General features: G+C 38.8%; 3 protein-coding genes across 20 annotated transcripts in view; 1 reads left to right on the top strand and 2 right to left on the bottom strand.

Moving 5' to 3' along the window:
• Nucleotides 1–422, bottom strand: part of PMS1 (PMS1 homolog 1, mismatch repair system component) — a 109,172-nt gene extending 108,750 nt beyond the window's left edge. For 4 of the 15 annotated variants that reach the window (XR_011997981.1, XR_003235554.2, XM_072742522.1 and 1 more), the window contains exon 1: nucleotides 1–416. The gene's annotated coding sequence lies outside the window, so the exon portion shown is untranslated. The other 11 variants (XM_072742524.1, XM_072742523.1, XM_072742518.1 and 8 more) reach the window with 8 other exon arrangements.
• OSGEPL1 (O-sialoglycoprotein endopeptidase like 1) lies at nucleotides 96–26,393 on the top strand. 4 transcript variants are annotated; one of them, XM_072742545.1, is made up of 8 exons: nucleotides 96–218; nucleotides 873–1,113; nucleotides 5,325–5,712; nucleotides 6,510–6,714; nucleotides 6,791–6,939; nucleotides 7,904–8,034; nucleotides 8,141–8,212; nucleotides 10,077–11,123. In XM_072742545.1, the coding sequence occupies exons 2-8, from the start codon at nucleotides 893–895 to the stop codon at nucleotides 10,153–10,155; spliced, it is 1,245 nt and encodes a 414-aa protein (XP_072598646.1). In that variant the 5' UTR covers nucleotides 96–218; nucleotides 873–892; the 3' UTR covers nucleotides 10,156–11,123. The 4 variants fall into 4 exon arrangements, 3 of the variants coding, with proteins under 3 accessions (XP_072598646.1, XP_072598647.1, XP_025858455.2); XM_026002670.2 differs by lacking the exon at nucleotides 96–218 and adding an exon at nucleotides 26,025–26,393 and having other exon boundaries at nucleotides 423–1,113; nucleotides 10,077–10,182; XM_072742546.1 differs by lacking the exon at nucleotides 8,141–8,212.
• Nucleotides 13,753–26,798, bottom strand: part of ANKAR (ankyrin and armadillo repeat containing) — a 48,727-nt gene continuing 35,681 nt past the window's right edge. The window contains exons 16-22 of the mRNA XM_026002661.2: nucleotides 26,387–26,509; nucleotides 22,546–22,704; nucleotides 21,772–21,889; nucleotides 19,311–19,420; nucleotides 17,696–17,892; nucleotides 15,662–15,708; nucleotides 13,753–14,349 (exon numbers count right to left, since the gene is read on the bottom strand). Coding sequence (XP_025858446.2) covers nucleotides 14,102–14,349; nucleotides 15,662–15,708; nucleotides 17,696–17,892; nucleotides 19,311–19,420; nucleotides 21,772–21,889; nucleotides 22,546–22,704; nucleotides 26,387–26,509 — 1,002 coding nt within the window. The 3' untranslated portion in view covers nucleotides 13,753–14,101. The remainder of the gene's footprint in view (nucleotides 14,350–15,661; nucleotides 15,709–17,695; nucleotides 17,893–19,310; nucleotides 19,421–21,771; nucleotides 21,890–22,545; nucleotides 22,705–26,386; nucleotides 26,510–26,798) is intronic.

The raw sequence follows: 26,798 nt of genomic DNA on the forward strand, positions 1-26,798 counted from the left end.
GGCGGGCGGATGGCGCAGCCGCGGCGCCTCCTCAACCACAGACCAGGCGGCGCCACACGTCACCCCAGCGCGACGCTTCCGGTCCCGCGGCGCTTCCGGTCCCGCGGCCTCCACGCCGGCCCTGCGGTCTTCAGCTGCTTCGGCCACAGCGCCTCAGAGACGGAAGCCGGCGATCCGCACCAGCCTTCCCTCACAGCGGCTCCCAATTCCGGCCGAAGGCAAACCCAAATTCTCTCGTAACGTAGCGAAGTGCTTAGAACCTAGTGCGGGGGCGTCAGGCGACCCCGCCGCGTGACCTTGCCGCCACCCGGCCGGGCCACTCCCGCCTAGCCTGAGGGGACGCCTGAGCGCAGGCTCGCGCCCCGGGCAGCTCAGGGCCGAGCCCCGCAGCGGCGCCCCGAGACGCCGCTGACGTCACTTCCGGGCCGGGCCGGAAGCTGCGGGAGCTGTGGCGCCCCTTGGGCGCTCGGTTGTCGGCCTGCGCGCTTCGCCCCTCGGGGGCGTTCCGGCGTGCCCTGGGCGGGTGGAACGCTCCCTGCAGCGGTCGTCTGCCGGCCGGTCGCTCGTCGCTCGCGTCCTGAGGCGCGTGGCCGCCGCGAAGCAGTGGGAACTGCAGATGGACCCACTTTGCCGTTAGAGAGGGGACTTGGCGACCGTCCGGAGGGCCTCGCGCCGGGACGGGGGCGCCGGGACTGCGTGTTAAAGGCCGTAGCGACCTGTGCACTTTTAACAGTTTTTGCTGACTTCTGTACAGTCTTATAATCCTACAAAACTATTATATTGAAGAATCAGGTTCTCAGAATCGGGTTTAATTGGATGCGTTGGTGGTCAGCGTCAGTTCCGGACAGTTTGTTTCTTCATTTCTTTTCCAGGAGTTGTCTATAGAGTAGGTATGCTAACGTTGCACAAGGCAGCAGCGGCTCTTCCTAAGCCGTCAAGAAGCAGGATGTGTGAGTTTTTAAGAAGTTTTGGCTTTGATCCTGGAAAACTGTTTCTTCATAAACTAATCCTGGGGATTGAGACCAGTTGTGATGATACCGCGGCTGCGGTGGTGGATGAAAGTGGAAAGGTTTGGGGAGAAGCCATACATTCCCAGACTGAAGTCCACTTAAAGTAAGTAGACGTTACCTGGGTAGTTCACATTTTTTTGGCGGAAAAGGAAAATGAAATGATTCTTCTGTATTTGTCATATGTAAGTGCAACTTCAGGAGCAGAGTTCTTTTGCGGAAAGGCTTCTAGTCGCTGCTGTAAAAGACCTCAAACCCTTCGATGTGGCTTCTTTTTTTAAGATTTTGTTTATTCATGAGAGACACAGAGAGTCAGAGACACAGTCAGAGGGAGAAGCAGGCTCCATGCAGGGAGCCCAACGTGGGACTCTATCCTGGGTGTCCAGGGTCATGCCCTGGGCTAAAGGCAGATGCTCAACCACTGAGCCACTCGAGTGTCTTCTAAGTCTGCACAGGGAGGTCCCAGCCCTTGCTGAGCCCCCCTGCGGTAACAGCGAAGCTCATTCCCAGCTCCACAATTTAGGCATCATTTCCCTTCAATAGTGCTTTTCCTGCTTCTGTCCACCTGTAGGTTTCATGGTCCCAACTAAAGTCCGAGGAGAACATCACCCTATCTCTAGACTGTGTCAGTCACAGGAAAAAAAAAAAAATCCTATTCACATTTATACATAGAACTCATGTTGACACTCAAATAAGTAACAAAATACGATTGTGTTAAAGCACAGGCCAGCGCAGGGTTTGTAAAGTCCTCTGTTTGCAGAGGACTCTAGTCAGGCTACACCAATAAGTGGGCTGGACCCAAAGAGGGAAATACCCGGAGGAGGCAACTGCTCAGCTGCAGCCAGTTGTTGCCATGCAGAAATGCCAGCCCTGTGCCACGTGATCATCAGTGTTCCCAAGAGAAAATGGAAATCTAGAATATAACTACTAGCTCTAGATTTTAAGATTAGTTGCTGATTCAAAGTGTGTTAAAATGCTGTGCAGATCAAATAAGTCTTTGAGCCATCAATTCATCCACATGTGACTAGTGGAAAAGGTCAGTATTTTGAGATCACAGACCTGTATTTGAGTTAGGGATTAGGCACCCGGTGGTGACTCTGATGCTAGGCGAGTTCCTTGTCCTCTCTGTTTTCACATGTGTACAGTGGGAAAGATAATACCTGCCTGATAGGGTCATGGAGAGGGAATAGAAACAATACAGGATATTGCAGTTAGGAGGAGTGTACGTGGAGAGACAGAGCGGGCCTCTAGCAGTTGCATGCCGTGTGAAAGGGTGAAGTACTAGGAGAGTCTTTGCCTTCAGGAGTTTGGCCCAATGATAGGCAGAGCTACAAGGGAACGCGGAGCATGCAGTACAAGGCAGCATAAAGTAAGCATATAACAAGTGGTGCGAACAGTAACTGTTCTACCACGGTTCTTTCTGTGTTTTTGAGTGTCCTGGACCTTTGAACATAAAAATGTTAACTGTGTAGAAGGCCTTCCCCGACTACTTTATCTAAATTCGACATTCCCACCATGTTTGTTCTGTATCATCACACCCTGCTTATTTTCGTCATCTTTTTGATGATTTTTACATTTGTTTACTTATGTACAGTCTGTACCCCAATAGCCTCCAAACTCCATGGTGATGGGCTGTATCTTTATTAATCCCTACTGTGTGCCTGATAGCCAGCATAGCATGTGCTACATTGCAGGTGTAAGTAGGCCTTCAGTGAATGAGACAAAAAAAAAATACTGTAGCATGAGTAGACATCATAGCAAAGGCAAAGAGGAGAGAAAATACAGGTAGACATTCAATTTAGTTAGTGCCTAGGTCACCTGAGAGGAGTACACAGGCAAGTAAACTGTATGGTACCATCTACACAGCTCATCTCAGCATTTACTGAATACCTTCAGTTGCCAGGCAGCAGTTGAAGCACCGAGGTACAAATATGTCTAAGATGTATGATCCTTGTCTCTGAGCAGCTTACCCTGTAAAGTGGCTTAGAGTGTAGGTCCACGTTCTGGGTCAACATGAGACCTTGTACAGTTTTCTGCGCCTCGGTTTCCTTATATTTGAAACTGGGATAGTAATGACAACTAACTTATAATATTGTGAGAATTAAATGTGAATCCTTCCAAGATGTGTAGTGCAGTTCTTGACAAGTAGCAAGAGCTCAAAAAAAAGCTATTATTGGTAACAGTAGTACTTCTTTACTGATATAAATGAGTGAAGAAGGCAGATTGGTGAACATGTCTTTGTAAAACAGCATGAAATGCATTAATGGAGGACAGCGGGGGGGGGGGGGGGGGGGGGGGGCTTTCTTCCAAGCCAGAAACCTGAAGGACAGTCTTTTAACTTCCTTCTCAATACTCTGTGTCAAATCGGTCATCCAGTCAGAGTAACCTCCCAAATATTTCTTCAAACATTCCTCTCCTTTTCCCGTTATTTATTTATTAAAGATGTTATTTATTTATTCATGAGAGACACAGAGAGAGGCAGAGACACAGGCAGACGGAGAAGCAGGTTCCATGCAGGGAGCCCGACGTGGGACTGGATCCCGGGTCTCCAGGATCAGGCCCTGGGCTGAAGGCAGAGCTAAAGTGCTAAGCCACCCGGGGTGCCCCAGTTCAAGCCCTTATTGTCTCTTCTCTGGACTCTTGGCTCCTACCTTGAGGCCAGATGGTTTCCCTGCCATTTTTTAGCTTTGGCCTCTCAATCACCTACTCTCCATATTGTGTACAAATTAATTCTTCTGAGAATAAAGCCATGGTCTTACTCATCTCTTTTGTCTCTGGTGCATAGCTAGCATAATCCTTTGAAGATAAAATACATACAGGAGGTACAGATAGGAAGGAAGGTAGGCAAGTGGGGTGAAGGAAGAATTAGTGGAGGAAAGTATTTGGACTTAAAGTCACCCAAATGTCAAGATCGTGCTTTTGAGTAAGCAAGTTATGGGGTCAGCTTTACGTTGTGCTTTACTTTCTGGCAACACAATGTAGAATGGACTGCAGGGATCAGAAAATCTATCTAGGGAATTGCGGTTAGAAGGCTTTGAATAGACTTGAGATGATGAGAGCCTTCTGAATTTGATGGCAGCAGTGGGAATGGTGATACATTTATTTGTGGAAAGTGAGATAAAGGAGATGAAGATGAAGCTGGAAATCCAAGTGTTTAGAAAGTTGTTTGTGTGTGTGTGTGTGTGTGTGTGATTAGAAAGTTTAATGCCATTAGCAGAGTTGAACAATAGAAGAGAAAACTTACGTAGTTCTTTTAAAGAACTAAAAAAAATAGTATTACTATATGAATGTGTTGAACAAGATTGTTTTATGGTTTCCCTGTTTGGCTGATACAATACATAACTATTAAATAAGTCCTAGTTGAATGCTCCTACTGAGGGTTTTCATTTCTGTGTATAAAACTTGCAGCATCAAATATTTGAAGATTTTTTTGAGATTAGAGGTGCATCTTACAGACTCTATATTTTATTGCTCTGCTTCTCTGATTGTAAGTCAGTCACATGCTGGCAAATTTTTTGCTAGCAACCTTGCCTCCTACTTCTTCACTCTCAACATTTGGAGCAGATAATTCACTGCTTATCCTACATGGACCCCAAATCAAAATGATCAACCTAAGCAGTAGATTCCCAGACTGTATTTCAGGATTGTAAGCTGTCTACTGTCCTGCTGTGACCTCAAGTGCAGTGTGTTTTAAAAATAAACTCATCTTCTTCACAAAATTGACTTTATGTTTCTCTCTGTTAGTATTTCTTTTCTCCCAGTCATTCCAGCTCAATATCTGAATGGTCTTGGTTGCCTTGGTCCCCCTCCCTCATACAGCCAGTCCATTATAACAGTTTTCAGGGCTTTCTGTCCCTTTCTTTCACATCCCATGGTCACGCAGTTTATGATGTAAACGAATACTCTTACAATAACTTCTTTAAAAAATCTCCCTGTCTCCAGACAGATTAATTTTTCTAAAATCCAATTTTATCCTGTCCTTGTTCAAGACATCCTCTATAGAATGCTTCTTAAGATTATTTTGGTGATCTAATTCATCAACAAATCCATAGGAATTTGTTGTGTACAATTTTGAAACGTCAGACATTATTAATCACTGCATACTAAGTTCTCATAGTGAGCTGCATTATAAGGCACACATATTTGAATATACTTGACTAACATTTTTACCTATATAATGATTAATTTGAAAACATGCCTTCAGCCCTGATATAAAACTTTTCTTACTCTATTTTCACAATCCTAAAATTATAAAAAGCTTTAATTATAAAAAGTTTATAAAAGGTTTTAATTATAAAGTTTTTTTATTTCTTCCAGAACAGGTGGGATTGTTCCTCCAGTAGCTCAGCAGCTTCACAGAGAAAATATCCAACGAATAGTGAAAGAAGCTCTGTCTACCAGTAAAATCTCTCCAAGTGAACTCTCAGCAATTGCAACTACTGTAAAACCAGGACTTGCGTTAAGCTTGGGAGTAGGCTTATCATTTAGCTTACGACTAGTAGACCAGTTAAAAATACCCTTCATTCCCATTCATCATATGGAGGCTCATGCACTTACTATTAGGTTGTTAAATAAAGTAGAATTTCCCTTTTTAGTTCTTTTGATTTCTGGAGGCCATTGTCTATTGGCATTAGTTAGAGGAGTTTCAGATTTTCTGCTTCTGGGAAAGTCTTTGGACATAGCACCAGGTGACATGCTTGACAAGGTAATTAAGAATTAATTTCTCCATTCTTTTCTGTTAAGGTACCTTTTTCAATTAAATAGTAATAGATATACTGCTACCATTTATCCAAATATTTCTGATTAATATATTAGACTGAAAAATTTATGCACAGTAAGAAAAACAGAAAAAGAGTAGTACATAGTTTTATAAGAGATTCTTACCCATTATGAATAAAATGGTAAGAGGTTTTCATCAGTACATAAAGGCTCAGATGTTTGCAGTTATGTTTTTAATCAAAAATATATGAAAGAAATTGCTATGTAAAGCACTATAAAAATGTGAAATAAGAGGGTATATAAAGATAACGTAAAGACTATAAAGCTGCACAAAGTTTTATGATTAAACATCACAATTGCTGACCACACTAACAAGCGGGTTTCTTTTTCCTTTGTTTATGAATCCTTGAGGCTACTGCTATATGCAGAAATCCTACTGCCAACAGCTGAAATGATTAGAAGAAATTGACAGGTTCTAATCTTTGAAGTTTATCATTAAGCAGTCGTTGTGAACTTCAAACTTACTTTTCGTTCCCAATAGAAGAGCAGAAGTGATAGGGAAGCAGTGATTGGCCACTATTGATCAGGCTGTCAGAAGGAGCGAGAATCTGTCCTTACTACCAGCTGTAGTCCAAATTTTAAAAGCATCCCATGTCTTACTCATCCAGATTTGTTCTGGTTTTTTGTTTTGTTTTTTGTTTTTTAGTAAATTTAATTTCCTTTGCACCTTGGTTTCAGAATTGCAATTTTATGACTCATTACAAAAACTTTTGTTTTTGATAGGTAGCAAGAAGATTGTCTTTGATAAAACATCCAGAGTGCTCCACCATGAGTGGTGGGAAGGCTATAGAACATTTGGCCAAACAAGGAAATAAACTGCATTTTGATATCAAACCTCCCATGCAACGAGCTAAAAATTGTGATTTTTCTTTTACTGGACTTCAGCATGTTACTGATAGGATAATAACACAAAAGGAAAAAGAGGAAGGTATTTTTCTAATTAATAGAGTTGATAAAATACGTAATGCTGGATTGTGTCTAAAAATACCTGCTCGTTTCTGCAGGGATCCAGAAGGGACAAATCCTGTCTTCAGCTGCACACATTGCTGCTGCAGTACAGCACACAACAGCGTGCCACATTGCAAAAAGAACACATCGTGCCATTCTGTATTGTAAGCAGAGAGACTTGTTACCTCAAAGTAACGCAGTACTGGTAAGCTTAGTCAGTACTGGTAAGCTTAGTCGTCTCCTAACAATAGGGTTAACACTTTACAGTATGTAACTTTTCTTCTAGGAGCTTAATTGAGCTTAATTTCTAGGATGAAAATAACTTTATATCATATACTAGCCCTAAAGTATGAAACTTTACAGAATAAAGACTAATAACCAATTCTTATATAGGTGTGGCAGCTTTATGGGACATCTGTACAGGCTTTGTGGCAAAAACCTCCAAGACTTCATCTTCTCATTGAATTTGGAAGTGGATTTACAATAAGAAATGAAATGCAGTAACTGCTATCATTATATTTAGAAAAATAAGCTAGCTTCCTTTGAATTTATGTTCTTTTGATGAAATCCCTTAAATCTGCATAAAAGCCGTGGTAAACTTCCTGTTTATCTTAAAATTCATCCTTTTGAAAATTATGAGAGAATATTTAAATGATTCACAAAATGGAATATTATGTGAATATCAAAGGCAATTGCTTAAGAATAATGTAAAATGAGAAAAATGTTTATAAATAAAAATAGGGTCTGAAATATTGTACTTTTATTATAATTGGAAAAAAAGAAGAAAATGTACAAAAATGAAAGTGGTCAGGGGTCCCTGGGTGGTACAGTCAGTTAGATGTCTTACCCTTGGTTTCAGCTTAGGTCACAATCTCAGGGTCATGAGATCCACCCCTGATTAGGCTCCATGCTCAGTATGGAGTTTCTCTCTCCCTCTGTCCCTCCCTGCCCCCCTCTAAATAAATAAATCAATAAATCAATCATCATATGCTGATACTGAAATTGTTGATTTTCTTTTCGTCCAAATTGTTATTATATACATATATACACCTATCAAAATGTGTTGTTTTTTTACTGTATAATGCTGGTATTTTCCCCAGGTGTAGCTAACAGTTTGGTTCATATCCATATATAATATTTGGTACTTTTGGTCTTTTCAATTCCTTCAGGTTGCATCTGGAGGTGTTGCAAGTAACTTCTATATCAGGAAAGCTCTGGAAATTGTAACAAACGCAACACAGTGCACTTTGTTGTGTCCTCCTCCCAGACTGTGCACTGACAATGGCATTATGATTGCATGGTGAGCCACAGGATATATATGCTTCACTCATCATTTGCCATTTCATCATACTAAGTCTTCTTTTAACTGTTGGTCTATTTATTTTATTTTAATGATTCTTATTTAGGAATGGTATTGAAAGATTGCGTGCTGGTGTGGGCATTTTATACAACACAGAAGGTATCCGCTATGAACCCAAGTACGTAGTATCTTTTATAATCTCTGTACAAGTTGCAGTAGAAGATTTTCATTGACCTGAAGAAAGATCACATTGATTTCTTTCATGAAATTTCTTCTTCTAAGAAATATCTCTCCTGTAATATCAAATTATAAACATTTTGACAAATCATAGGTTAGAAATAGGTGGGGGGTAGGGGTGATGAATTCCCGCATTTAGTAGCAGAATAGAAACCATGTCCATGGCCTGGACTTTTGCAATGTCAAGCAATCTCAGGACTAGCTGGCATGTTGGGGAGTGTCAGGGAGAGGTGTACAAAGCAGTCAGGTGTGAGACTGCTTTGTGAGTATGCTTCTCCACAGGCAGCTGAAAGAGGGCCAAAAGATACCTGTTTTCTGAAAGCCTTATTTCCTCTCAGATCAGAGTTCAAAAGAATAGCACAGTGTTTCAATTTGTTATCAATTTCTGGTCTAGGTTAGTTCTGGAATAGTAAAATAGTAAAGGATGGTTATGTTTCATAATCTGCCGTAATTCTGTTTTCAACATGATTTTATTTGATGTTTTAAAATTTTTCAACATTTTAATCCATAACTATAGCTACATGAACCATAGACTTATTAAGACTTCTCAAAAACAGGGACGCCTGGGTGGCTCAGCAGTTGAGCATCTGCTGTTGGCTCAGACCGTGATCCCGGGGTCCTGGGGTAAAGTCCCACATCAGGCTCCCTGCATGGAGCCTGCTTCACCCTCTGCCTGTGTCTCTGCCTCTCTGTGTATGTCTCATGAATAAATGAATAAATCTTAAAAAAAAAAAACACAACTTACCGTAAACAGAATTTAGTTAGTATTGGCAGAATGAATCTCCTATATTGATGGCCTAGCCTCAGGTTAAATATATTGTCTGATCTGGTGTCGCCTTCTTGTGACAGTGTTGAGGCTGAAAGACCATGGGTTTTTTCAGATTAGGGTCCAGTTGAAGCCTTAATATTGGACAGTGTTGTAAAACAGAAATCTAAGGCCAAAATTATTTACTGAGGAAGAACTGAGAAAGAGAGTAGGATCTCAGACCTCTCTTGCCAGGAGTGACAGAGGAAGGTAGAAAGGAAGCAAGCCAGATTTTGAAACCTCAGAGAAGAATCCATAAAAACCAGGGGAATTTCTAAAGTAGAAATAGATGTAGATTTGACATTAGCTGCATGGTAAATTGTTTTTACCCTTTCAGCTTTGTAAGAGAATTATAAGACATTTTTGTCATTTTTCGATTTCATTTTAAGTTTTTATTCATAGTATGAGAACAGTAAAACTATTTCTTTCAAAAACTTCTAATTCTCAAACTCTTGAGTTGTATACATTAGAGATGTATAGCTGTTTACATGTCAATTATACCTCAAAGTATTTTTTAAAATTCCTGAAATTTAAATAAATTAAAAGAAAACAACAAAAAAAAATACAATAAAAAATAAAATAATAAAAAATAAAAATTCTAGGGCAGCCCGGGTGGCTCAGCGGTTTAATACCACCTTCAGCCCAGGATGTGATTCCTGGAGACCCAGGATCAAGTCCCATGTCAGGCTCCCTGCATGGAGCCTGTTTCTCCTTTTGCCTGTGTCTCTACCTCTCTCTCTCTCTGTGTGTCTCATGAATAAATAAACAAAAATCTTAAAAAAAAAAAAAAAAAATCCTGAAATTTAGATTTCTTGTTAATGGAACTGGCCTTCTGTTCACCTATTATTCCTGCTGTATTTGTGTTCAAGAACCATCATCATATATTATACATTAGACACATACAGTGTTTGTCAGAATTCTAAGCAAATAATCTACAGAACTAGCAACAGATCAGGAAGCAAGTATTTGAAATAATGAGATTTATCTGGTTATAATGCAGATGTCCTCTTGGAGTAGATATATCAGAAGAAGTTGGAGAAGCCGCCATAAAAGTACCACGGTTAAAAATGGAGATTTGATTTTTGCTCTTCAAAAAATCTCTTAAGGTAGTATTTCAACATTAAGTTGTGATTTTTTGTGTATGAAATTTTGGAAGATACATAATACTAATTGTTTATCAAGACTTTCTTTTGTTTTTTTATGTTTGATATTTAACCTCTTCTGAAAGACTGTTAATAATGTCATTGTCTTATAAGGGAGTGTAATTTTTTTATTATCAAAATTAAAGTAAAACATCTTGTGGGGAAAAGAATGTACTGATATTGGCAAGTAGAAAGAAAACCATGGAAGATATACAATGATTCTGCTAAATCTTGGCCCCATATTAAACAGGCTTAGACTTTTTTTCTCTTTTCCTCATATTAGGATTATAAAAGGTATTTTTTTTAGATTATATTCTATGTATCTTACTTTAAGTTAATTGAAGTACAGTTGACATACAATATTATATTACAGTGTGCAACTTAATGACTCACATTTATATGTATTATGACACTATGATTAAGTATAGTCTCACCATCTGTACCAGGCAAAGTTACCACAGTGCTATTGACTCTATTCCCTCGACTCTACTTTTCATCCCTTGACTTATAACGGGAAGTTTGTACTTCGTAATCCCCTTCACTTATTTCACCTGCTCACCCTAGTCCCCTCCCCACCTGGCAAACTGATGGTTATCAGTAGAAGCTATTGTTTGAAACAGCCTGACTTTTCTAATGAGAAAACAATTTTAGAAAAGTAGCCAAGTCAAAGTCATGTCAAATCAGAGAATTCTAAATGAAGACAAAAGGTGACTCTCTAACAAAATGCAAGTTATTAATTATAAAAATATGTTATTAGGTGTCTTCCCTGGAGCAGTTGGGATGTCTGTCTATACATTTCTTAAAATGCATCTGAGATTTTAAGAAATATGATTGACCACATATATTTATAGCCATTATTTTAGAAATTGTATTTAATCAATGAAAATATATGAGATGTAAAGGTTTTTGGTTTTGTTTATTGATAATTTCCTTTGAATCTGAAACTTTATACCAGGTAATCACTTTTTTTCTGTCTAAAGTAACTGAATGTACTGTCTTTTTTTTTTTTTTTTTTTTTTTAAAGAACTGTGATCATAGAGTATTGCTTTGTAATTATCCATTTGGAAATAGAAAATATTCATATGAGGGAACATATAGAAACAGACAATATTTGTAAAACTTTGTATTCTTTGCTGTTGAGGTATAGCTATAATAGAATTGGTTTATAAATATTATTTAGAAGAAACTATTAGTTTGTGAATTCACACTTTTCATTTTTATTTGAGTTCTGTATCATGTGAACGTGAATTCACAGAGAAGTAATTTAAGTATTTCCTGTGACTCTCACAATCAGAGTGCATTCAAAGTATGGAAGAAAATTGACCAAAATTTCTTCCCACTATCACAATATTATACAATGATATCTCAATTTTTTTTTAACAATTATAAGTATCAAAAATTTTTAAGTATCAAAATTGCTCCAGGTACCACAAGCACACATGTCAAAATTGAGTTCATGTTATAAATAAGAGAAACTACAGGTAAATGAACAATTTGAGAAAGCATCCCACATCTGTGGGCCTTCAGTACTGGCCATAAGAAATAAGGGAAGAGAAAGAAGAGAGAAATACGGAAGGGATAAGGAAGGGAGAAATACTGACCTCTATGTGGGCAAGCGTATGTCGTAGACTTAGCTAATAGTACAGGTAGAAGGCAGGCAATTTGCTGAAATCCTCTTATCCTGAGGCCTTTCTCATACATAATTGTTTTTTTTTAAGATTTATTTATTTATTCAGAGAGAGGGGGAGGCAGAGACACAGGCAGAGGGAGAAGCAGGCTCCATGCAGGAAGCCCAACATAGGACTCTATCCTGGGTCTCCAGGATCATGCCCTGGGCTGCAGGTGGCACTAAACCGCTGTGCCACTGTATGAGCTGCCCCTCATACATAATTTTTAAAAAGAAAAAATGTAGGGTAATAAAAATAATCTTTACTGGAGGAGCTGTACTTCAGGAAAAATACTTTAAGTTTTCGGAGTGGTAGGATGGCCTTGGTAGGCCAAGAAACGCAGGAAGTATCTCATATTATTGAATACAAAGAATCCCTAATACTCAACCCTGAACATATTCATAAAATATGTTCTTTAGTCCACCAGAAGGCCAGTGTCAAAGCTCTGTTTGTTTGGAGGGTTTTGTTTTACATCTACAGAGGCTTAATATTTCCATTAATATGAATACTTATCCTTAACAGTGCTGAATAAATGACTCAGTTTCTTACCATTTGCATTATGTATCCCTTAGATAGAAATAGAATAAGCTATTCCCCCCACTCATAATTCCTATATTAGCACATCCACCAGAATTAGAATTAAATTTTAAGATTAGAGAGGTCTCTTCCTGCCCAGTGGCTAAAAGCATAGGCTTCAGACTCTGCATGGAAAGCCCTAAGTTCCTATAGCTGCCATCATCACTATCATTATTGTTTGTGTTAAGGCACATTAGGGAAAATAACTGCTAGGTAATATATATGTTCAGTGCAGCCCAGGTGGACTGTAAGGAGACACTTGAGCAATTGGACAGAGAAAAATGAGGGCTTTAAAGGACACAGTGAAGCAGCTTGATTTTGTATCAAATCTACCTGCCTGGGACTTCTGGGTGGCTTCAGCATTGGCTCAGGGCGTGATCCCAGGATTCCAGGGTCGAGTCCCACGTCGGGCTCCTGGCATGGAGCCTGCTTCTCCCTCTGCCTGTGTCTCTGCCTCTCTATCTCTCTCTGTGTGTCTCTCATGAATAAATAAATAAAATCTTTAAAAAATCTTTTTTAGATTTTAGAGGGAGAAGCAGGCTCCATGAAGGGAACCCAATGTGGGACTCAGTTCCGGGACTCCAGGATCACAGCCTGGGCCAAAGGCAGGCGCTGAACCACTGAGCCACCCAGGGATCCCCTAAATCTTTAAAAAAAAAAAAAAAAATCTACCTGCTGTAAAATAGAAGCAGATGTACATCAGAACTTGTACTTAACTGGAAACGGTCCTCTTTGGGCAAAGACATCACATGATTCTAAGCCACAGAGCATTATACTTTCCAGTTGTAAACCAAAAATACTTCAAGTATGGAGAATGGTCAATACTGGTGGCCACGGTTTTAGACATACTTTTATACTTGGTGGGCAGTGATTTCAGATTTTTTTTTTTAAAGTCCTAAAAGTATACATTTCTACATTTTGTGTTTTAAAGCCTCATGCATTTGTAGTATTTATCATTAAATATCTCAGGGTATTACAATGAGTGTTAACATGTGGGCTATTTTGAATCAGGCCTCTTTAGCCCAGCATACCAATTTAACATGTTTCTAACACTTGATAAAGATATACTACTTATGCCACTTGTATCAGTTGCTATATTTTAATAGTTTTAAGTGCAAGAAAATTGTATTTAGTTTTTGAAACTATAACTCTGACCTAAAGTTAAACTTCAGTAAACAGGCTAGAGAAAATCTATTAAGTATCAAAATCAAGGGGCACCTGGGTGGCTTAGTGGTTTAGCGTCTGCCTTCAGCCCAGGATGAGACCCCAGGGTCCCCGGATTGAGTCCCACATCGGGCTCCCTGCAGGGAGCCTGCTTCTCCCTCTGCCTATGTTTCTGTCTCTCTGTGTCTCTCATGAATAAATAAAATATTTTTTTAAAGTATCAATATCAAGAACTTCCATTTAAACTGCTTATATTCAGCTATGTTATATATATTTTTACTACAACTAGATTAAAATCAAAAGTAAAAAATTTGGGGGTACCAGCTGGCTGAGTCAGTAGAGAGCATGTGACTCTTGATCTTGGGGTTGTGAGTTCAAGCCCCACATTGATTGTAGAGATTACTAAAGCATAAATTATTAAATAATTTAAAAGGATTACTCAGGAGTTCCTTCATACTTTCATATTAATGCTTTAATTAGCCTTCTGCAGGTTCTGAATTAGCTTTTTGTACATGTTTCCCAAGTTGGTTCAAAAACACTATTCTTGGTCTTGATACTTCTGTGATGTCTGATGGAATTGCAGAAGAAAAGGAAAAAATATTGTGAGAAACAGTGGTCTTTTTTGTTGTTTTGAAGAGTCCCGTGAAGTTAGTTATAGGAGGGATTAAAGTCAAAGAATCTCTTGGTTGAATTTTAGGTTTTAATTTTCTTTGGTGCTCTTTCCCTGAAAATTAGACAGTCACAATTAAATATCTCTTTCTTAAGCCCAAGAGTCCTAGATTTAGTCTCATTGCTTTTGGTTCTATATAATTCTATTTTCTTCAAATCATTAAAACATACTAAGAGAATGGATCCATAACTTCCAGACTTTTAAGACGTCAGAGTGCAAAATTTGTGGGGGCCAATATATGGTTGCCAACTTTTTAGTATGCCAAATTGGGACTAATAAAAGAACAAATGCCAATGTCATTTTGTAAAAGAAGGGATATCTTAACACCCAAAAGAAAGTGTAAAAGTACTATCTCACATTTTATATTAAATGAAACTTTATCAGAAACTTGCTATATTGTCATTATTTTTTCTTTTGTTATCATAAACCTGTGAAGACATTATCAGACCATTAATGGTACACAGATTGCTACGTAAAAATCAATGTTAAAAAAACAAAACAAGAAAACAATATTTAAGTGAAGAAATAAACGACTGACTTTATTCCTTTGTGTAAATAACTCACACTAAAGAAGCTATGTAAAACATATTCTTCAAAAAAAAAAAAAGAAACAAAACATATTCTTCTACTCATGATATTCATATATTTAACCTCCCACAAACCTACCTTTCCTCAGACACTCCCTGAATAAGTGACGTTCTCTCTTTTATTCTCTCCCTTTCCACTTGTGACTTATAAACAAATCTTGGCTTTTGAATCCTTTGTATCCTTGCTTTTAACTATCGGATAATATACAAAAAAAAAAAAAAAGACTGATATTGGCCCTACACTAAGCACACATGAATAAGCACTAAGCATATAAATGAAGTCAAAAAGTAATGTTTTCCCTATTACCTGTCTAATAGGAAACGGTGAGTAACTCTGTAAGGTCTGTACTCCGATCCTGCAAGTCTAAATCGCTCAGCCAACAACTACCAAGTATATATAAAACTAGCGTATCACTGGGGAAAAGTGTGCTTCTTTACCCTAAGAATTTAAAGACAAGTTGTACGTGAAACAAAATAATAGCAAGATCGTAATTTAAGCCATACTTGTTTCAATAATGACCTATTTCTATGCATGGCTTATGAGAACAAGTGAGGACTGGGTTTCTGCCAAGTGATCTAGTAGAGAAGGCCTTCAAAGAAATGATTACCATGGTTTTGTAAATGGGAAGATATTTTAAATACACAAAATGACAGAAGCAGAATTTATGGGTAAACTTTTTAGGGGATAACCTCTACATTCTGATTTTTAGAAGTGGAACACAGAACTGTAAGGTTTCAGGGCTAGGAGTTACTTCAGAGACTAAAGAAAAATCAATTACCTTTTTTAAAGACAGGAGTTACGGATGGTCCCCCATTTCTCTCTAAACTAAAAGGAAAACATGTTGATCACAAAGACTTTATTTTCAAAGCAGTGGTTTACCAATAAAGTGTTTCAAGCCAACGAGTAACAGAGTGTACGTAACTAATGTGTATAAAATAAAATTTAAGTCTGGCTTAAAGTTAATACATTAAAGATGGTATCACAAATGTGTAGCTGGTTAATTTGATGAGGAACATTTGCTGTTTCCCACTTTAATGAATCTTAGGCTTCAAACTGTCCATGTGCTAATTTCATGGCCACAGGGTAACGTGAAAGTTAGCATTTAGGTTGAGGGCTTTCATACAGGGTCAGTTAACACCAGTAAAATTATGTCTCTCTCCATAGTCCAAAATTTGCATATCCAGAGACTTTTCTAATCTGCTCTTCTTGGGGCTGGTTGGGGGATGGGAATAGAGAAGTGGTATTTACACCCAAAAAACGCTTTCATGTTTCCAGCCACAATCACTGTACTTGCCAGTAGTGGTATCAAGGAATATTTCGTGGAAGGGTATTGTTACCCATCCCAGAGTTTCCAAACTTAATCATCTTTAGCACATTTCCCATAGTTTCACTTAATCAAACTCCTTCACTGAATGGTCATGGAAAATAAAGGGAATAGTCCATGTAAATACTCTAAGAAGAGTTCATGACTCTATTGGTTATAAGAGTAATTATTAGTTACCAGTTCACCACCCCTGTTAACCATGCTTAGAAGTTCACTGATCACTGGTCACTCTTTTCCAATCCCAAAAGTTGAGTGTTCACAATTCCAAGGGGTGCCATTCACCTTCAGTTGCTGTGGATTTGTATAGTTATTACACCTATTTTCCAGCAGATGACAGTAAAGTATCCTGAAAAAGGGTCATCTTTCTCTAATTCCTGAAAAGTTGCCATATGGGCTAGTCTGGGAGCAACTATATAAGATTATACTTTTCATTATTTATCCTACTTTTTTGGGTTTTGGGTTTTTTTAATATTTATTCATGAGAGACAGGCAGGGGGAGAAGCAGGCTCCCTGCAGGGAGCCCAACGTGGGATCCCAGGACCCCAGGGTCACACCCTGGGCTGGAAGCAGGTGCTCAACCACTGAGCCACCCAAGCGTCCCATAAATTAATTTTTTGAACTAATATCTTTAACACTGCCAGTTACAGGAATTTAATTTAGATTTCCCTGTCTTTTACATAAAATCAGATCGTTTTGGGTTCTCAGTTTTTCCAAGAATTAAAATGAAGGTGGACTCCTTTTTCTCTATATTGAAAATTGATTTACAGAACCATGATGCAGTATTGGGTCCTGTTCTATTATTGGAGTGTAAATATTGCATCATCCACTAGTTCTGTTTCCTACACAAATCGTGGCAGTTACAGAGAAGACTTGTAGTTCAGCTGTATCGACTAAAGACAGAACATAACGCCCAACCTAGAGAGTCTCCTCTCCATTCAGAACCTTTGGCTCTGATGAGACCCCAACACTGACGCCAGATCCTGGATGAGGAAGTAAGTGCCTGTCAGGTTCTGCCTTAACTCTGGCCGCAGGTCTGATTTGGCCCCGTTTCTACCCCGGGAGTCTGGCCTAGCTTTGAATCAAGTTCAGAGGTCTTCAGAACCTCCCGAGTTTTCTTGATGCCAAGGTCATGGTGGTTTTCCTGGTTGGCTTGGGCCTCTCAAGTATGTCCCAGAAATGGGCTCCTGGGGCAAACCTGGTGGCAAGCGGAATCCCAGACAGCTGTTTTGAAAGGTGAATCACCTTGGCCAAACAGGATCCGCAAGCCCTGGTTGTACGCCTGCTGCACACGCGGTGCCGTTGCCGGTCAGAACTCACACTGGCTCTGGCAGTGGACACTCAGGATGGATTCTCCCTCTCGTGGGCGAGGCCTGCGTTCACTCCTCCCAGGAATAGCTCCCCTCCCTCCTTCCATCCTCCCTCAACTCCCTCCCTCACAAGTCCCCTGTGGCGATTCCCCTCCCGCAGCCCCAGCTGGAGACCCAATACCTTAAGGAGGAAAGTCCCACTTGCTGCTGCCACTGAAACTCCCTTAGGAAGGCCGGGTTAACGCTCGCGTCCCTGCTGATGTTCCTTGTTAGGCGGAGGAACTGACTGGGCCTCCTGCGGCATTCCTTGAGGAGGAGGCGGAAAGCGTCTGCGTTGTAAGTTAAGTAGCCCAGGGCGCAGGAGCAGGCCGCACGGACCTACAGGAAGAGACCCTCCTGCTGAGCTGTGTTCTGAACCTCCAAGAGGCCTTCTCCCAAAGGCCCCGCCCGGAGTGTGGCCCAGCTGTCAGCTGCCCCTCATTTCCACAGTTGTTCCCAGTCCCAGCTGCATTTTGGAATCCCCAGCAGTTAAAAGAGAAAAGAGGAAGAAAACGAAAAAAAAAAAAAAAAAAAAAAAAAAAGCTCACCAACTGAATCAGACTTCCTTGGGGGTAGAAGCGGGGCATTCGTGTTGTTTTTAAGTGTTGCAGGTGGTTCCCACGTGCAGTCAGGGAGAAGCACTGAGCCTGACCTAGGACAGTGGGCCTCAGGCTTGACTGGGCATGGGATCCCCCTGCTGGTCACAGAAGTTACTCGGTACCTGGGTTCCCCTCCCTGGGAACTCTGATTTAATTATTTGGGGGTGCAGCCTGGACGCTGGATTTTTCAGAACTTCTCAGTTGATTGTAATAGGAAACCAGGTAAATGACTATAGGATAAAAATAAGTTAAAAATAAGACGCTCAGGAAAACAATTCAGTTTTCTACTGCCGAAAATAAGGAAACCAGCCTGAGTATCAGCTACAGGACCCCGGAAAAAGTAGATGTCTCCTTTTTTTGAAGGGAATACCCGCGGCCTGTAACCCCGAGGTAATGAGGTTGTTCATATGAGCTCGGGTGTATTCCTGAGCCGCTCCTGTGAAACCTGTTAGTGGCAGCCTAGGAAACGCCATCGAATGAACGTAAGCCAGGCCCAGGCGGGTACCGGAGGGTCAGTCCGCTGGTCTCCACGCTAGCCTGTGACTGCTGAATGTGCCCATCTGTCTCCATCCTTGAACAGTGGTTCTCCGTGTGTGGCCCCTGTGCTAGTAGCTTCAGCTTCTAGAACTTGTTAGAAATGCACATTTTAGGGTCTATGTCAGGTGTACTCAGTCAGAAACACTGCGAGTGGAGCCCAAGCAATCCATGGTGCAACCAGGCCTCCAGGTGATTCCTGTGGGCCCTGCAGTTGGAGGAACACTGCCTTGCCCCCGAGGGAGTGGGGGGCACCAGTCAGAGGCAGACTACTCCTGGAGCAGCCTAGCCTCCTCCATACGCCACATAAGGAAAGCTGTCCAGTGGGTTCCACTTTCATGCATTCCGAATAATCATAGAAATGACTTATTAATATTCTAATTACAAATTTCTATATCATCAATGTACTTACTTGTATATTGAATCTTAAGTATTGAAGTTAAATGGGCACATTTTGTGGGAATGAGAATTACGGATGGCAGATGTAGTACTAGAAACATCATCTAATTTTGAGTTAGTAACGAACTAGTATATGACATAGCTAACCCGTAGAGAAATTAGCCCCTTAAAGGGAGGCAATTACATTTTTAAGATATTTAATTATAGAATTACTTTTGTTTTTACCTCTTCTTTCCCTGAGTACAAATGATAGCAGAGTCGTTGGATTGTCCCTAATGTGGTAAATGCTTCTGGAATACCAGCTCTGGAATGAGCCAGGCTGGCTATTAAATTCCCTATAAATTAAACAAGAAAAAAAAATTTGTTATGTGATTGGTTCAAACTGACGTCGTGTACTTTTGTTCATTTACACATATTATTTAAAAGGGTCCAGTCACAAGACTCTCTTAATGAAGAAGAGCCAAGAAAAAGCATGTATATAATATGAAATGTAGAATTCTTTCCCCAAAATTTTGATTTGATTTTCTGTTATAAAGAGTAAAATATAATTAGCTTTATTTAACAGTAGGAAATTTTGAAAATCAGCTTTTCTTCCCCATGGCTTCAGAATATATTTTGTTTTGAGGTTTAGTGGATTTTTTTTTAAATAACTATGAACATAATGATTGTACTACTGTAAAAAAAATTAGTATGTCCTTTTTGTAGTTCAGATTGCTTTGTGTTAAGATCTTAATGTTATTTTACGCCCAAGCAATGTATTACTTAAATTTAAAATCATTGAAATTTTTGCCATAAAAAGACATGTTTGGGGATTGAAAATAATAAAGTAATTCAGTAATTAAAAGTGCAACTACCAACTTAAAACTATTTCATTTGGATATGTGTTTTATTTTTAGAGCTTTCATGTGATATTCTTTCACAATATTGTTGCTGTGTTGGAATAAGTGCATCATATTTTTAAAATATAAGTGTATCCACTCATATAAATGTGGATGGATAATTCACTAAGATATTTATCAGGGTTTTGTTCTTGTATTTTTTGCATATTTTTTTCTGGCCTTCTTTACATACCAAGGCCTTTGTATTTATTGTTTCAGGATGGGGAAGGATGGGTTGCATGGCTTAACGTAAAAAATATCTAAAAATAATCCTTTTTTCAGGCATATATTTTCTAAAGCCTATGTTTATAGAGGGCATTATTTTAGGTGAAAGGGAGAAAGGTGTCTTTAAAGATGAGTAGGAAATGGGAAACAAATGCAGGCAAGCAGAGAATCTGGGATTGAGAAGGAGATAGTAGGAACAGGAGCCATGTGGGGAGACTGGTTATGTGGTGCACTTGACACTTGGCAACAGAAATCCTAGTCCTTGCAAAACTTCTGTGCCTTTGGAGCCTCTTTTTGGGAACCTAGTCGACTTAGACCTTGAGCACACCACTTATTTTACATTATATCTGAGGCCCAAATATTGTGCTTTGCTTAAGATACCCGACATGTACGTGACTCGAGATGCATCAGACTATGGTGGTGGAGTGCAGAGAAAGCCCAGTCATTTCTGAGATTCAGTTCCTACCAACCTGAGAAAATTAATATTTGAAAGCTAGTATAAAATAGTATTTTTGCGGGGATCCCTGGGTGACTCAGTGGTTTAGCACCTGCCTTTGGCCCAGGGTGCGATCCTGGAGTCTCAGGATCGAGTCCCACGTCGGGCTCCCTACAGGCTTCTCCCTCCTCCTGTGTCTCTGCCTCTCTCTCTCTCTCTCTCTCTCTCTCTCTCATAAATAAATAAATAAATCTTTTTTAAAAAAATTTTTAAAAAGATAGTATTTTTGCACACAAGAGTTTGTGGAGTAAAATTTAAACCCACTACAATTGTTTTTCAGAGTCACAGAATTACTATGACTTGAATTAAGAATGCTATTTAGATAAAAATATACTTAATAATTTGCTTTAAACATATTTCTTTCCTAGCTAGTTTCCATCAGAAAGTTTTCATTTGCATGAATTTTTCCTTCCATGCCAAGCAAAAATATTCTGTGGCAACAAGTATAATTTCCTTTCCTTCAGTTACTCATTTCAGTTAAAAAATAAAGACCTTATTTACTTTTTTGGTAGTAGTCATTCCATATGGTTGTCATTCTGATACTGTTTCATGTTGTGTTAGAGCGATATATCAAGTCAATTAATTTATTATTCATCTGGAAAATTAGCTCTGGAGTAGAGTTACACAAGTAGCATTCAATGTGCCAAGAACTCTACTGGACTGTTTTGCTTTGCTTTATTGCCTAGCAACATAAGGAACTCTTCAATGTTAAGCAAAATGTGAAGTTGATCAAAAGAAAACCAGACAGAGGTATATAGCAGTATAAGTCTGCCATTACTATTATAAATCAGTGTGTAAATTTTGTTGTTAGTAGCTCATAGTTGAATTCTCATTTTATATTCTTAAGAAAATAATTAGGGGGTTGAAAAAGTAACTAGGAAATCAAAAAGTCCATGTTCAGCGTTACCCTGCTTCTATTTGCAGTGCAGAATAGATTCCCATTGTTCCATGTAGACTTACACCAATTCTTTCTTCAAACCATGTGACATATTACCAGGTTTATTATTATTGTTCAGATTACAAGTTTTTTTGAAAATAGCTTTATGCAGATGTCGTTTTATGTAGCTATCTTCTAGTTATTTCTTACCTGTCAGGACAATAGTAGTGGAATGAATTGAATACAGACTAGCAACTAAAATAGTAACACCTCTCGCAGACAATGTAATATGGTCCACATCTATAATGACTTTAGCTAAGATGATAATCTGAAAACAAAAAAGAAGCATAGAATCATCGAACATTTTCCATTCTGCTTCTCTAATTACACTTTTATGTTTTTTTGGTACTTCTCTGGAAGCCAAGGGGAGTAATTTAATATGATCTATTAGAAGAAAAGCAAGTGGAAAGGGTTTGAATTAGAGTAGTCGTCACACTCTGATCACTGTGGTGAACATGGCAGGCCACTGTATTGCATCCTTGAAGTATGGGCTCACAGAACATACTTCTCCGAAAGGTCATAGGATAGAAAAAGAAGCGCCCAGATACATCCAGTTGTCATAGCTTGAAGAATCAGTGTGATCTGCAGTTAGAAAACTTGTCTTGGGTTCTATCTACCGTTTCTCTGCCCATAATATGGGGATGACGACAGTGATACTATCTGCTCATCAACCTCTCAGGTTTGTTAGGAGCATTAGACAAAGTACAGAGGCAAAAAGTGCCATGTAACTTCTAAAATTGTATATAAGTGAAGATACCCTCATAAATAATGGCATTTTTATGAAGTACAAAGGGCTGGTGCGAAAAACACTGTGAATTTTATAAATTGGTAAATGCTTTTCCAGATCAATTTTTTTCTGATTTTTTCCATTTTGACTAAAATGACATATGTATTGATTTGAGGTTTTAACTTCCAATTTTATACCTGAAATGCTGCCATTGCCTTCTCTGTTTCAATTGTTGATTCAAGAAAAGGTTCAAAAATTGATATGGTCATTACTCCACTTTCCAATATCAGGTATTGTTGAAGGCGATTATTGAAGGCAAAAAGGGTTAATGCATAGCCTGCCCTTAAACAAATATCCTAGAAATAGGAGAAACATGCATTATCTTTAACTTAGTTCATTTTTTATGTTACTCAAAGTAATAGATTTCAAATTGTTGCCCGTCTAAATATATTTCATTCTTCGCTCTGGGAGTAAAATATGACACTATTGGGGAAAACAGGTAATAAAGCTAACCCAGAATGTTATTGAACATATAAAATAGAGAAGTGGGCTGTGGTAGGCTAATGAGTATGAAAATAAATAAATAGTAACAAGAAATACCATAATTTCATTAACCCTCGATATTTTTGTTTTAATCGATTTTTCTTTTTTTTAAAGATGCATTTCTTTATTTATTCATGAGACACAGAGAGAGAGGCAGAGACACAGGCAGAGGGAGAAGCAGGCTCCATGCAGGGAGCCCGACGTGGGACTTGATCCCGGGACTCCAGGATCAGGCCCTGGACTGAAGGCAGGCACTCAACTGCTGAGCCACCCAGGGATCCCCGTATTTTTATTTTCAATCAACATTTCAAAGTAGATTTGATAAATCAGAACTTCCCTTGTATAGCATGCTATATATTACATTTTAGGCCTTGTGGGATGATCTCTATCATCTCTTAAAATAAGTTCACTTGTAAAAATCCGTACTATATCCTAAGGGGAAATAAAAAGAAAGATGATTTAAAAATCACATTTTAATATTCTTGGACTTGGTAAACAGAGCAAAAGCCCATTCTTCCTTAGAATCAGTTCATTTGCCAAAGATGAACAAATATGGTAGATCTTCCAGAAATACCGAAAAGAATTTTGTCACTAAATCTTATTTTTAATATTTTGTTTGAACAGTATCGTACAGAAAGAACCATTAATTTAATGAGTTTTCTTCTGCACTGTTAATCATTATATAAAAGCTCTACATGTACATACTAAAATATTTACCAATAAAATTATATGATGCCTGAGATTTGCTTCAAAAGTAACATACGACGAGGGGCTCCTGGGTGGCTCAGTCGGTTGGGTGTCTGACTCTTGATTTTGGCTCAGGTCATGATCTCAGTGTTATGAGAGCCCTGCAGGGACTCTGTGCTCAACAGGGAGTCTGCTTAAGGATTCTCTCCCTCTGCCTCCTTCCCCTCTTTGTGCATGTGCACACTTGCTCCCATTCTCTCTCTGTCTCTTGCTCCCCCGACCCCCGTCTCTCACTCTAATAAATAAGTAAATCTTAAAAAAATAATTTAGGAAGAATGAGTGGGTATATAGATGAAATAAGACCGACCGTGAGTTGACCCAGTGCTGAAGCTGGGTCATAGGAATATTTAAGTTCATTGTGCTACTCTTTTATTCTATATATGTTTGAAATGTTCCATAATAAAAATTATGTACACACAAAGTAGTCACCTGGCCATAAAGTAAGAAGTAAAGAATTAGGAATATGCAAAGAAATAGGGTCCAGTAGGTGAAGCAGGTGGGAACAGGCTGGGAAGAAAAGGAGCATGATTAAGAGTAGAAGAAAAAGGAGAAGGGTGTCCCTGAGGAATAGGGTAATGAGACTAAAATGAATGAATGAACAGAGAAGAAAGGGGGCTTAGAGAGTTAGTCAGACACAAATTCAGGCTCTTTGCCCTCTACTCCCCGTATTATTACAGCAGCACATCTCCATCTTTTCATATACTATAGTAGAGTAGAATTCTATATTTAAGAAAATAATACAGTGAGTTCATTTCTCTCCTTATGGTCCTCCTTTCTTCCTCCTAAGTCCCCCAGAACAGAACTGACAGAGATAGTTGGCAATTTTCTTCCCTGATGGCTAAATGCACTGCAGACAACAAAAGGTATCAAATTTCTCTGGGGTTAGTACTATTCAAAGTGTGGCCCATGGACCAGTGATAGTCCACAAAATGGTTGACAACAGGATTGCAGAAACTGGGAGTTAGCATTCAAAAGCAACAGCTCTTCTTATAGTTAAATACCAACTAATAAATATACAAAGAAGAAGATGTCTGTAGCAGCCTTATTAACAGTAACAAAATTATGGAAAGAGCCCAAATGTCCATCACCTAATGAGTGGATAAAGAAGATATGGTCTATATTCACAATGGCATATTACTCAGCCATAAAAAGAATGAAATCTTGCCATTTGCAATGACGTGGACAGAGCCAGAGTGTTTTATGCCAAGTGAAATACGTCAGAGAAAGATAGACACCATATGATTTCATTCATATGTGGAATTTAAGAAACAAACAAACAGGGGTGGGGCAAGAAGAAAACCAAAAGACAAACTCTTAAATATAGAGAACAAACTGATGGTTACCAGAGGGCAATGTGTAGGGGGAGGATTCGGTGGGTGTGGGGATTGAGGAAGGCACTTGTGATGAGCTATGGTGTTGTGTGAAAGTGTTGAATCATTAAATTGTACACCTGAAACTAATACTACATTGTATGAGCTAACTGGAATTTAAATAAAAACTTGATTTAAAAAAAAAAGACAACTTTTTAAAATTGCCATCAGGCCAATACCACATAATCATTGTTGCATATACGGATACTAAAATTGGTGAGCAAAAGTACATGCAAACAGGGTATTTGCATAGTCTCAAAGTGTCTCACCTTGAGAAACTTGTTAACTGAGAAAGGGAAATACAGTGACTTTGCAGTGGAGAAATATGGCAGGCACTACTTTAACCAAGAACCCAAGGTTAGCACTGCCAGTTACAAGATGTAACAGCAGCATGTACCTGTACCTCCTGAAATGATGCACTGGGCAGGTGAGTGGAGAAGACCACAGCATTTCTGTGGTGTTCTTGCCAAAACACATCAACTCAATTTAATCATGAGAAAACATGAGATAATTTAAATTGAGGGACATTCTACAAAGTAACTGGCATGGACTCATCAAAAATGTCAAAATCATGGAAGACATAAAGTCATGAAAGACAAAGGATGGTGTTTCAGAGATTGAAGGAGACTAAAGGGACATGACAACTAGCTGTAATAGGAGGTCTTGCATCGGATTCTGAAAGAGGAAAAGGACATTGGTAAGAAATTGGTGAAGTTTAGATAAAATCTGGAGATGAGTTAATAGTTATGGTATCAATGTTAATTTCCCTGCTGATATCCAGGAACGGTGGATAAAGGATATGCTAGAAACACTCCATACGGGTGACTGGGTGACGGGAACTGAGGGGAGCACTGGGTGTTGTGCTATATATTGGCAAATTGAACTCCAATTTAAAAAAATATAAATAAATAAATAAAAAAGAAACACTCCATACTATTTTTGCAAATTTTGGAAAATCTAAAATTATTTCAAAAGTTAAAGTTTTTGTTTGTTTTTAATTATCTTCCGTATAACAGATTGCTGGGGAAAAAGCTTTCCTTAACCATAAATAGTTTGAGAAGCACCACTCTAGAATACTGGGTAAGAAGTGGATGACTGAGACTGGAAAACTCATAAAATTAGGAAAAAGTTTCAACACCTCCAAGACAAAAGAGACTTATTGGTTCTTCAAGCATTCAAATTGCAACATTTTCAAGAAATATGACAACTATGGAAAATATGGAACAGTAGTATTTCATCATTACAAACTAATGACCTACCAAAAAGATTTTACATCTTATGTGATATATTTAAACATTGCTGTTAAAAAGACTTGTAATTTGATTATGTGGTCTAAGAACGTTCCTACATGAGCTCTAACATTTTATGAAGATATTACCTTATCTTGTGAGTGAAGAAGATAGAGGACATCGGCATATTTAAATCCTTCGTTTTCTTGTAATTCATTCTGTAACAGATCATTCCTTAGGACAATGCATGCCAAGGAAAATGCCACTTCAACCTAATTAATTGATTTCAGAAATTAATTTTCTTTTCATTCATGGTTTATCAAATGACATATTTCATTATATAAACATTTAAATAGGATATACTAATCCAAAGATACTATATAGTTCACTGATTATAATTCTCTAATATTTAGAGAGTGGCATTTCTAATGTCTGGAGAAATGTCCCTTATAATTTTTAAAAGCTGGGAAAATATCCTTCCTCCATGTGCCAGCACAACCACGCAGCTCCATTGGAAGGCCTGGGGGGAAGCAACCAGAGCCAGCTGGAAATGTGAGAAGG

The sequence above is a fragment of the Vulpes vulpes genome, chromosome 16 (genome assembly GCF_048418805.1).
Source record: "Vulpes vulpes isolate BD-2025 chromosome 16, VulVul3, whole genome shotgun sequence".
In the NCBI taxonomy this organism is placed as follows: domain Eukaryota; kingdom Metazoa; phylum Chordata; class Mammalia; order Carnivora; family Canidae; genus Vulpes; species Vulpes vulpes.